This window comes from Perognathus longimembris, chromosome 4 (assembly GCF_023159225.1).
Source record: "Perognathus longimembris pacificus isolate PPM17 chromosome 4, ASM2315922v1, whole genome shotgun sequence".
NCBI classification, from domain to species: domain Eukaryota; kingdom Metazoa; phylum Chordata; class Mammalia; order Rodentia; family Heteromyidae; genus Perognathus; species Perognathus longimembris.
This window is the reverse complement of record NC_063164.1, coordinates 36,951,951-36,964,583: the sequence shown is the minus strand read 5'-3', so window position 1 is coordinate 36,964,583 and position 12,633 is coordinate 36,951,951. Positions and strand designations below refer to the sequence as shown.

General features: G+C 35.1%; 1 protein-coding gene across 1 annotated transcript in view; it reads right to left on the bottom strand.

Annotated features, from left to right (window-relative positions):
• Window positions 1-12,633, bottom strand: part of Stat4 (signal transducer and activator of transcription 4) — a 100,313-nt gene that overhangs the window by 39,607 nt on the left and 48,073 nt on the right. The window contains exons 4-6 of the mRNA XM_048345068.1: window positions 6,542-6,640; window positions 3,948-4,040; window positions 547-625 (exon numbers count right to left, since the gene is read on the bottom strand). Coding sequence (XP_048201025.1) covers window positions 547-625; window positions 3,948-4,040; window positions 6,542-6,640 — 271 coding nt within the window. The remainder of the gene's footprint in view (window positions 1-546; window positions 626-3,947; window positions 4,041-6,541; window positions 6,641-12,633) is intronic.

The following is a 12,633-nucleotide window of genomic DNA, read 5'->3' as shown; positions in this document are numbered from 1 at the left end:
CTATCTGTACATTGTGTGGTTTTCTTGTGATTTATACTTTTAAGCCTCTTTTTTATTTTCCAAATTTTCTTTCATTAAGTACATTTCTACTTTACAATTCTTCAAGATTATGCTCAAAAGAAATACCCACAGATTATATTAGTAATATTAGGCAGCTATTTTACTTTCATTAGTTGTGAAAGTTTGATTCTCTCAGAGAACATTCATATTTGAGGGAGATGTATATTGAAGTAGGGGTGATATCTCATAAAATTTGTAATTTACTTGGAATTAGATGGTAATATACACAATTGGATGGTAATATATAAACACACAACTGATGTTTATATATATATATATATATACACACATATATATATATATGTAGAAAGAAGACAAAAGCAAAGACAATGTAATATGCTCGGTTACATCCTATTTATAAGGAAAAAAACTCATTTAAGGAAGCAGATCAAATTTGCTTTATCAACTCTGTCAGTAAGGATAAATCCTAATAGTAATGCTGCTTTTGTATCCTAAGGTAGAGTTACAGGCAGAACAAAAACTTACCCATTGTCTGAATTGTTTTATATCTGTAGTCAAATTCATCTTGCAGGTCTTCTAAGTATTTGGTGTCTTGTTCTGTCATCTTTACACAAAAGAAAATACACTCAGTCAAAAGAAAATAACAAAGTATATTGCAGTGTCTGAGCATGGCAATGAAACAATATCAGAAGTATTTTAAAACAATACATTGGTGCTTCAATCTCCAATGGCATCCGAAGACTACAGCGGCCTGCATTTTTGAAGAGCTAATTCATATCAAAATTGAAAAATGCTAGAAGAATCAGACTGAACTAGCTCTTCCAACTACCTTTATCTCTGTGTTTGTAAAGGAATTATTTGAAGTCCCATCTCTTCCCAATTCATTCTAAGTGATGGAATATAATTTCTAAAGGAGAAAATATGTATTTTTGCTCTCTTAAGATCTCTTGGGTAGTTCTGTTTGACTATTTATTAATACTCAATGATCACTTTTTGTCTGTCTCCCTTTGAATATGATATAATTCATAATTTGGCCTAAATATTTTTTTTTCTACATCTTAACATATACTCAGGCTTTCTCCTGTTTGTTCCTGTCTTTGAGATTTGACTTCACTTTTCTCCTAACCTGGTGATGTTTTCTTGTTCAGTCATAACAGTAATTCAATGTCAAGATCTGCACTCAAAGCTTTTCAAATATTATTTTGTTTAGTCCTCACACAAGTGAAGCATTTAACTTTGCTCTTTTTAGATGAAGAAACACAGCAAAGTGACTTATTTTTCCAAAGGCACATGACTTTATCTTGAAGAATTTGGTGGCTCATCCAGCTGTCTCCCACCCTTTACCAAAGCTAAACCCACACTGTTTCCTAGATTTCAGACTACTTCTTTTCCCTTTGAAAGTAAAAATCTCTACTACTTATTCCAACAGAATTTTTAAAAACGAAGTTTGTTATTGTCTATTATGAAAAAATGCATTGCTCCACTCCTAATCCTTTCTCCACAAATTCTAAATTTCAGTCAGTTAAATTACTAGCCAATGAAAGTAACACATTTTGAACTAGAAAGTCAAAATTTGTGTGCCAGTTCTATGACTTACTAAGCTGTATGAACCTGAGAAAACCTCTTTGCATTTCCTTCTCTCCATTTATAAAATGGAATAGTGAAGAGGAAAGAGGGTACTAACTGTCTCTACCTCATAAAGTTGTTGTAAGATCATGTGTGTTAAATTGCTTAAGTCAGTGTCTGGCATCAAAAGCATTTGCATAAGCATTAGCAATGATTACTCTTCTCCTTATTCTCTCACTCTCTCAAATGACTGTTGATATTTAGAATTTTCAGCAAAGAAGAAAACCAGAGACCATTGACAACACAGTATATTATCTGTATAACAATAACAACTATAAAATTTTCAATAGATTTTGTCAAGCTTCAACTTCATGCACACTATCCCTTGGCAACCTGCAAAGTAAAAAATCCACTTTTTGTGTGAAAATAGTGAAGCACAAGACATACCAAAGCTAGATTTTGAATTTTGTCTATCTTTACCAATTTCACTCTTTTCAATTCATTCTAATAGCTTATAGCATTTCACTTTAACATTAAATTTTGGAATGACAAAGACCTGTGGAAGACTACAGGCTACTAAAAGAACAGGGAACCTATGTGCCCAGAAAAATGTAACAAAGTAAAGTATGATAGTTTTAAAGCACAGATATGCTAGTTTTCATGCTTTGATCTCTAAAGTAGAAGCTAAAAGAAGGTAATATTGAATCTTCTAATAAAAATATATCAAAATGAATGAAAAGTGTATTGAACCACAACTCCAAAAAGTCTATCAAAACAGTTTCAGATTTCAGTGACTGCATATTTGAAAATATCTGGCGATGACCTTCAAAAACTCTCATGATAGGGTGAGGATCCTTATAGGAGCATCATACTCCAGAACATGGAAAGATGGAGCTTATAACATGAGTAGAGGTGTATATTGATGGACAGGCATTGTTTTGACTATCTGTCAACCAGGGTTTCTTGGATTCAGAGCCTGGGATAGGAAGTCAGTTCCTAGAATTTGTTGGAGGTACATTCTCAGGAGAAAAGGCATGAAGGAGAGGGATATGGAGGAGGAGAGGCTAAACAAGTATGGCATATTCACTATGGCCTAACTTTTATGTACTTCTATAAGGGATCCAGGAACATGACCTACAGAGTTGACCTCAGCTTAAGACAAGGGGCCTAGCCTCCTGTCTTATCACTTAGTCATTGTCTGAAGGCAGCCCAGAGTTGATTGTGGAGGACTCTACAGAAGCCCTAAGTAGCCAACTCTCACAGCAGGTAGGGGGGTGTATAGGTATGAAAAAGGGATGAGTTTGGGACTCAATAAAGTAGGCCTCTGTAATATTATAAGTCTTGGAAATTATAAGGAACGTAAGAGGCAGAGGATGTAGCTCAATGGTACAGTGCTTGCCCAGCACACGAGAGGTTCTGGGTTTGATCCCCAGCACCACCAAAAGATAGATAGATAGATAGATAGATAGATAGATAGATAGATAGATAGATAGATAGATGACAGACAGACATATAGTTAAACATGTTGGGTGCAACACTCAAAGAACAAAACTGTGTATTTGATAAATGTGCTTAGTGTTTTTACTATGATAAAACAATAACCTATAGTAATACATGTGTAGAATCATCTGTGTCCTTGTTTCTAACACTGTAATATGCTGAGGCATTTGGGGCTGAGTGCATGTTGAGAGCCTGACTGTAATGTTATCAGCAGAGACTTCTGTGAGCCTGTTTAAATTGCCATGGAGAATCAGAACTCTGGGAGGATGTGCTTAGAAATACATTCCTTTAACTCCCCTGCCTACTGTTCAGACATACAAGTTTCAGGACATACAAGCTTTAGAAAGGAAAAGTAATTTTTTTGTATATTAAATAGTAGAAAGATATTTACGATATAGTAGAAAAATAGTAAATAAAATAGTAGAAAGTTATTTAAAGGTATTTTCAAAATCAATGAAATTAATGTCACCAGGCTAGAAGGAAAAAAGACAAAATTTGCCAATATGTAATGAAATACATGATAGGGCCCTCAGCTATTCAAAGGGTAATAAAGAAATATTACAAGAAATTTTATGCCAATAAAAACAACTTCGGTGATAAGACATATTTAATATAAAGTGCTGATGTATATTCAAGAAGAAAGATAATCTGATAGCTCTAAATCAGAGAAGTTCAAATTGGAGTTGACAAGCTTCCCACAAATAAATTCTCCACATGCCAACCTGATATGTGTGAAGAGTTGTCTTGTTAACAAGTTATCCAGTGGTTTCTCTATATGCTGAGTTTGGGCTTGCAGCAGAAAGGCTCCAAGTGTGGGAACAGCAAGTTGCCTTTTGAGACATACACATGAGATCACTCACCTGGACACTGTTTTTAATGGCAGTCACCTTGTGTTCCACATTCCTCTGTCTTTCTGAAACTGAAGAGCTTTGTAACGATTTCTCCAGAGGTCCCTGAAAAATGGAAAGTTTTGAAATTTCAGTACTGCTGACAAAAGAGGCTTGTAATTATGTAATACATGTACTATATACTTGGAACTGAGATTTGAATCAAGGTAGTATAGAACATGTCAGAACCATAAAAAAATTATCCTATTAGGATTAAAAGTGTATCTCTGTGATGGAGTCTTTTAACATGTGCAAGATCCTAGGTATGAGCTCCACAACAAAGCAAAGTAAATCAGACTAATGGAAATATTTGATTGGTCTATATAAATCCTATTATATTTTAGGGAATCAAGCATATTGTAAAAACACTATATGAGCCAGCACTAGTGGCTCATGCCTGGAATTCTAGCTACTCAGGAGGCTGAGATGAAAGCCAGCCTAGGCAGGAGACTGTGTGAGACTCCAATTAACCACAACATAACTGGAAGTGGCTCAAGGTGGTAGAGTGCTAGACTTGAGTGAAAAAATTCAAGGATAGCACCGAGGCTAAGTTCAAGCCACGTCTCCATTACCACCACCAACAGCCACTATATGACTCTCTTGTTTTCATTTATACACTATATATGTATTATGTACTTATAAATACCTGAATATACATATAGATGTGTCAACTCAAGTACATATGAGAAGAATACATGTTTTTATCTTTGATAGTAAAATTACAGATGACTTTATAATTTTTCAAATGTCCCTAATTTTCTAAAGCACATCTGTATTACTTTTGAAATCTACAAAGCCAATACATGTAATTTGTAATAAAATCAGGTTGGACTTTAATTCACAATTAAGAATATTGACTCTACTGAGAAAAGATTTATTTAAAATCTTAAAATGGAGTTTAGTAAAGAAAATGTAAGAAACAAATTTTAAAGTGGGTTTACTAGTGAAAATGTGAAAATGTGAGTCTGGTTAAACAGGAATGACAAGCAGCTTCTTCAAGCACCACTTCTTGGCCCTTTAATAATCTGACATCAAGTGGGAACCTTATGTATATCATTGTACAACATCTAGAAATGAGAGTGAGGATGTCAGCACCACCTTTACCTTGCAGTTGAGTGGGGACTGATGATTAGAAATGATGATAATGTGACTAAAATCCACACTAGACCAGTGACAGAATTTCTTTTTTTTTTTTTTTTTTTTTTTTGGCCAGTCCTGGGGCTTGGACTCAGGGCCTGAGCACTGTCCCTGGCTTCTTCCCGCTCAAGGCTAGCACTCTGCCACTTGAGCCACAGCGCCGCTTCTGGCCGTTTTCTGTATATGTGGTGCTGGGGAATCGAACCTAGGGCCTCGTGTATCCGAGGCAGGCACTCTTGCCACTAGGCTATATCCCCAGCCCCAGTGATAGAATTTCAAGGGAAACCCATGTCCTTGATTTTGATCTAGCGTTCTCCCACTATACCACATTCTTCACATGAATAATACCTTTATAAAAACTCCCTTTCTCCCATTTTTGTCTCCATTATTCGTCTATCTAGTTGAAAGTTAGAATGCAGGGCTTCTTTCACAGTGGTGTGTGGTAATGGCAGATTATTTTCAGAGCGACTTGGCTGGGCATGTACTCAAACAAACATTTCAGTTTGATACTTGACATTTGAAGAAAACAACACATATATGCAAATGACTAGAGGTGAGAGAGGTACAAAAAAAGGACAACTGAAAATACATGTGAGACATCATGTATTATGATAGTGTCTTAATTTTTATTCAAAAAGCATTGAATCAAATTACATGTACTTTATAAGTTTATTACAGTTTTTAAAATTAAATGAAAGTGATACCATCTGTCATCATGTAAGAAGGGTTAGTTAACTTTCAAAGCCTGGAAATAGCCATAACTTGACAATAAGCCTAAGAAATTTTAATAAAGAATATACCTAGTAGACCATCCAAGATAAATATAGTGCCATGATTTCTGTTTGGAAACATTATTATTTGTATATTCTTTTTGTAAGGATTAGCTGAAAAATAAAAACTATTGATTCTTGTTCTTGGATGGAGGCTCTCAATTCATGTGGGGTAGTTGGATAAAATATAATCTAGAACATCAGGGAAAACTATTTTCAAAACAATCCAACAACCAACATTTGTGGAATTTCTGTAAGAATTCCTGCTGCGGCTGGTATGGCCTTAAAAGGTAGGAAATTAAAAGACAGTGAAGGGTTTGGATAAGATCCATCTGTGAAGATAATATACTGAAGGAAGCAGAGTGTAAATAGTAATTAGGAATCCTGCAACCTTAATATGGTAAGATCCTGGGTCAGAACATAGTGGAAATGGAAAAGAAGGTATAGTAAATGCCCTAGAAATAAAACCTGGAAAAATTCAGTAATGAATTATCTTAATATGGAAGAGAGACAAGGGACTGCTTACGGAAGTCTCAGCCTGAATACAAGCGAACTGGAAGGATGGCAATAGCAGTAATATGGATTGAAGAGGTTAGTTTTCTGTTGGAGAAAATGTTGCTCAAGGTGAAAAAATAAGATCAAGAGTTCAGAAAACATTACCTGCACAGGCATGTTAGCTGCAGCCAAAATTCTCCTCTCTTCTCTTAAACAATTTGAAATAACTACAGCTACATGCATTGGATTTCCATGAAATTTCCCCTGAAAGAGAGTGCACAGAAATAGAATAAAAGCTTGAATATATGCATTATATAAAAATATCACCAACTGAAAAAAATCTCTCAATAAGTAATGAAATTATTCAGTACTTGTTTCAGTACTCTATATCACTATAAAATTATAGACGTTCATATTACAAGCATAGATTCTTTATGAAAGAATATTGCTGTGTCTTCAAAAATGATTTTTAAAATGTAACACTTTTCGGGGCTGGGGATATGGCCTAGTGGCAAGAGAGCTTGCCACATGAGGCCCTGGGTTCGATTCCCCAGTACCACATATACAGAAAACGGCCAGAAGTGGCGCTGTGGCTTAAGTGGCAGAGTGCTAGCCTTGAGCAAAAAAAAAGGAAGCCAGGGACAGTGCTCAGGCCCTGAGTCCAAGGCCCAGGACTGGCAAAAAAAAAAAAAAAAAAAAAAAAAAAAAGTAACACTTTTCCCTCAGGTACCTCTTTAAGAAACACATGCCAGTCAACTAATCTTCAGAGGAGATTTCAGATATAAGAATTACTTCCCTATGAGTTATATGAATCAGGGTTGTCCTAGCTTTGCACTTGTTAACTCTGTGCTTCATGCTTAACACATTTATTTGGTCCCTAATTGGTGGTATTCATGTGGACAATTCTATTTGAATACAAAAGGAAACTATACCTACATGTCAACAACATTTTTATGATCTCTAAGCATACATATATGTTATTGCCAAGATTAAAAGTACTAAGACTGTTGCCAAGAAGCCTGTGGAACTAATCATTCATCAAGAATGTTGTATAAATTAAAATACTGAAGATTTTATACTGCCCACAGTTAGAATTTGCCAATCTTCATCTTGCCTGCAATACCTCTAGCATCTCTGTTGCCTGTCTTGTTTTCCAAGACTAATTGGAATATCACCATCACTTTAGTCAGGAGTGCTAAATTTCTTTTAAAAGAAAGTATTGGCAAGAGGTACAGTAGACCACTGTATATATTTAGCTCCCCCTCTGCCCTCCTTTCTGAAAGGGCTATTGCTAATTATGCAATAGCTAAATGGTCAATATAAGGAAATAAAAAAGCTTTGAAGTGAAAAAGTAACAGTTGGTAAAAGTAGATTACAGAGACTGGGTAAATCAAAGGATTCTTCTAGAAACTAGAGACATTGGTTATAAAAATCTAGAGATACTGGTTATACTTTTTTTATGACTATGACTACTGCTACAGTTTTATCAGATGATGCACGTTATTTAACAGTTCTATGGCAAGTACCACCTTTTTGGATTCTCAATCTTATACAAACTTTGAAATGTCCCTCTGCTTTTAAATCAGAAATCTCCCAATGGAGAAAAATAAGACAGAATTACCAAACTCAGAAGGTGAAGAAACTATGCTATTTGTTAGGCAAGGATCTCATGATTTCTGTTGACAATTTTATTCTATGATAGTTTAGTCCCATTGTTAATTTTGTCACCTAATGTATTTTTTGTCTAACTTGCATTTATCTTCTCAATAAAAGCTATGCATTATTATATTTCATTGCTATAAAAAATAACTTCTTTCCAACTGAATGTAGAAGCTGTTAATGAACATAAATTTGGGAACGTGTCCTGAGATCAGGCAGTCCTCTCCACCACAAGAATCCCCAGGATTTGTCTTTGTTTTTCTCACTTAATCTTTCAACATTCTTTGTTTTGTTGTGCACTTCTTCATTTCCTTTCTTAAACTTCTTTTACCTTCCTTTTCAAATTCAGTTTCCTCATATCTTTTAAAAAATTAACTTATTTATTTATTGTCAAAGTGCAGAGGGGTTATAGTTTCATATGTAAGATGAGTACATTTATTACTTCCTCCCTCATTTTTCTTGCACCTTACCCCTCCCCACTTTTGCCCCCCCCCCCGTTGTACAGTTGCCTTACAGCATATTGTCTTCTAAGTATTGCTGTTGCATTGCCTTTTACCCTTTGTCTCTCCATTTTGATGTTCCCCATATCTGATGGTGTTAAATTACTCACTTTTTCTCTTTTGTTAAGACCCAAGAAGTAACGTTATTTTTAACCAGGATATCTTTCCACTTTATTTTTTCCTAACGTAATGCATCATTTAAAGGTATGAAACCATGCTATGGAAATTGATCACTCTACATTCACAAAGCAAATGAACACTTTTATTTCCTTAAATATCAAAAAAGTACTTGCCTTCACCTTTCAGTAGCTACTATTTTTATATGGACTTCAAAACAAACCCTTAAGTGCATTTCGGTGGAAACGAAGGGAGAAAAAGGAAGCCAGAAAGAGAGAAACTGCCTACTTGTTTTGCGATCTACTTTCTCTTGTGTATGGGTATTGCAAGTATCTCTTACTCTCTAGGGGGACTTCTCCATATCATCTACTGTGAAGGAACTTTTAATGATATTTGGGTTAGATATATTCATCTTCTCCTTCATGCCTAGTGTCTTTTTAATGAGGTTAAGAAATGTTTCAAAATCTTTGTAGTCCTCTTGTTCACTGTAATTCCCTTGAAGCTTGTTAGTAAAGATTTTTCTTTATGCTTTTCCGTATGAATCCAACATTACAACATTTTCTTCTTTTCTCACAGCTCTGCTGAGCCAACACTGAAATAAATCCAGTGTCCATGTGTAAATGGCTTGTTTCTGGACCATTCTATTTTTGGATTCTATCTGCTTTACCAACAGATCATCATTAGAGCTTTGTGTTAAATCATGATGTCACTATGTTTTCTATATAAATTTCAGTTTGTTCAATGACATGAACTACGTGCACACCCTCACACATACACACAGTTTCAATGAAATTATTTAGATAAATTTAGACAGACTTGGCATGCTTATAATTTTGTTCTAATCCAGTTGCTTAGACTGTCTATAATATCTGTTAGATATCAAAGCTTTCTACAGAAAGCTGAAGTGTCTTTTGTTATTTCCATAGTTCGTATTTTTCAATATTAGAATAAATTAAATTTCTTAAATGTTTTGCTGATGTATAGAAATATAATTAATTTTATAACTGTATTGAACCCAGCAAACTTCTTAAAGCTCATTAAATATATGCTTGTTAAATATATATTTTGTCTACAAAGGGGCTTGAACTCAGAGTGTTGTTGGCTTGCTTGTTCGTGCAGGTACTCTATCCCTTGACCCATATCTCCAGCCCAGCTTTTTCCTAGTTAACTGGAGATGGAGTGTCACAGACTTTTCTGCCCAAACTAGCTTTGAACTTTAACTCCCCAGATCTTGGTCTCCCAACAAGTTAGAATAACAAAAATATATTTTTATTTATTTATTTTTTTGGCCAGTCCTGGGGCTTGGACTCAGGGCCTGAGCACTGTCCCTGGCTTCTTTGTGCTCAAGGCTAGCACTCTGCCACTTGAGCCACAGCGCCACTTCTGGCCGTTTTCTGTATATGTGGTGCTGGGGAATCGAACCCAGGGCCTCATGTATACGAGGCAAGCACTCTTGCCACTAGGCCATATCCCCAGCCCCCCCAAAATATATTTTTAATATTTATAATCAATCTTAAAGTTTTACTTTTAGAAATGGTAAAACTTTACTTTTGGATTTCCTGCATAGGCAAATAATATTTCCTGCAAGTGTTAATAAAATTTTCTTCCTTTTTAATCATCTAATTTCCATCAGGATTCTACCTTTGTTCTAAGACTTATTTGGAAATGTATTCTTCATTAATTTCCAAGCATAAAGACTTTTTTTCTACTTCAGAGAGATTTGATTTCTAATTTAGTTTAATTTGATCAGAATATTGGCTGTTTCGATTATCCACATTAGTTGAGATTTGTTTTTGGCTTAGCCTATGGTGATTTAGTCATTTTATGTTAACTTATAAAGAATGTATATTCTGCAGCTGTTGGATACGTACCCACATTCTCTCTGTAGATATGACAGAGAGACAGAGACAGAGAAATAGAGAGAGAGACAGAGAGAGAATGTATGTATGTATGTATGTATGTATGTATGTATGTATGTATGTATGTACCAGTTCTAGGACTGGCACAAATTATCCTAGGGCTTAAATTCAGGGCCTGGTCATTGTATCTGAGCTTTTGTGCTGAAGGCTAGTGTCAATCACTTGTCCCTCAACTCTGCTTCTGGGACTTTTGGTGGTTAATTGGATACCCACAGATTTTCTTGCTCATGCTGGCTTCAAACCATGGTCTTTAGACCTCAGCCTTTGAAGCAGCTAGAATTACAGGCATGAGCCACCAGTTCCTGGCTTTGGATACATATATTTTATACATGTCTATTAAACCAAATTTGTTCCTTGTTTTGTTTAGATGTTTGTCTCCTTAGTGTGTTGAGCTACTTCATATTATTCCTTGAGCTTATCAGACACATATAGACTTTTACATATTACCCATAAGTAAAACCTTTCATTGTTATGAATCAACATTTATCTCTTGTAATGCTTTTTACTTTGAAGAAATAATTAACTATGTATGACATAATGTTTTTTTGCTGCTTATTTTTAAAATTTTCTTTTTTTAAGTAGTTATACAAAGGGTTTGCCATCCAACAAAGCAGCTTGTAACTACGGTGTGTTTTTGATTACCTAAAAATTTTTTTTCCAGTCCTGGGGATTGAGCTCAGGGCCTGAGCACTGTCCCTAAGCTTCTTTTGCTCAAGGCTAACACTACTTCTGGCTTTTTCTGTTTATGTGATAATGAGGAATCGAACCCAGGACTTCCTGCATGCCAGTCAAGCACTCTATCACTAATCCACATTCTATCACTAATCCAGCCCCTCAAATTTTTATTTTATTTTAATGAGAACTCTTTGAATTTGTCTCAACATAGATCTAGGTGCTGAATTCAGTACTGTGCATACGTGAAGAGGAAATGTACTGGAAATAAATTGGTTGATGTATTCCCTAAAGTTTTTCATTTATTCAGAGTTAGCTTTTCTGAACCACTCTTAGATTCATTGCCTTTCATATTTTTTCTTAAAATTGTGGTTGTGGATCATCAGAATGTTGATGATGGATTGTTTCTTAGAGTATAAATAACTGTGATCTCACTTCTATAAGTTATTTTTTTGTCAGTCATAGGGCTTGTACTATGATCCTCAGTGCTGTCCCTGAGCTCTTCAGCTCAAGGCTAGTGCTCTGCCACTTGCGCTACAGTGCCACTTCCAGTTTTCAAGTAGTTAATTGTAGATAAGAGTCTCACAGTCTTCCTTCCTGGGCTGTTTTTGAACTGCAATCCTCCAATCACAGCCTTCTGAGTAGGTAGGATTACAGGCATGTGCCTCCAGCAACCAGCCCTTCTAAAAATTTTGATGGTAGAAAATTCTTAATCTAATTCTCCGCAGAAGGTTTTCAAACACTAATCAACACTCAAGTTTCTTCTGCAAATGATCCCCATTGATTATTGGCTGAATCGTCAAGGGATTTCTTACAGTGGTCTAGTCATGCCATCACCATTACAAATTATATGACTATACTTTCAAGGTGGGATTATTTAATTGCTCAGATAGATGTCTATGAAGTAACTGAGAACTAGAATATATGGCAGATCCCCTGATATCAATTCCAGAAAACTCTTGATCTGTTATTAGTTAAGCTAGTTAGTCAACCATCATCCATCTACTCTTGTAATACTCTAGTAACAGCTTTAAAGAAGTTTTATTTTTAGGCATAGTTTTATTTTTTTCAGGCATTATTTTATAATTTAAAAATACAGTGACAACTTCAGTAACCAGCAGGTAGATGTAAAGTCACATGATACTCTATTTTGATAACCTAGACTAAAAAATCTGTATCCATTGGACCCCCAATACTGCAAAAATTAATTTAAAAAAAACATGTTTTTCTTTTGCACTGGTAATGTAGTTTTAAGTATCGCTGAGTTAGACCACCTTCCTACTTTCTAGCATTACCTCTTTAATCAAACAGGTATTTTCATTTATTTGTCAATGGCTTCATGCTGGAAATTAAATGCATTCTGTTCAGTCAGTAGGATACTTTGGATAAA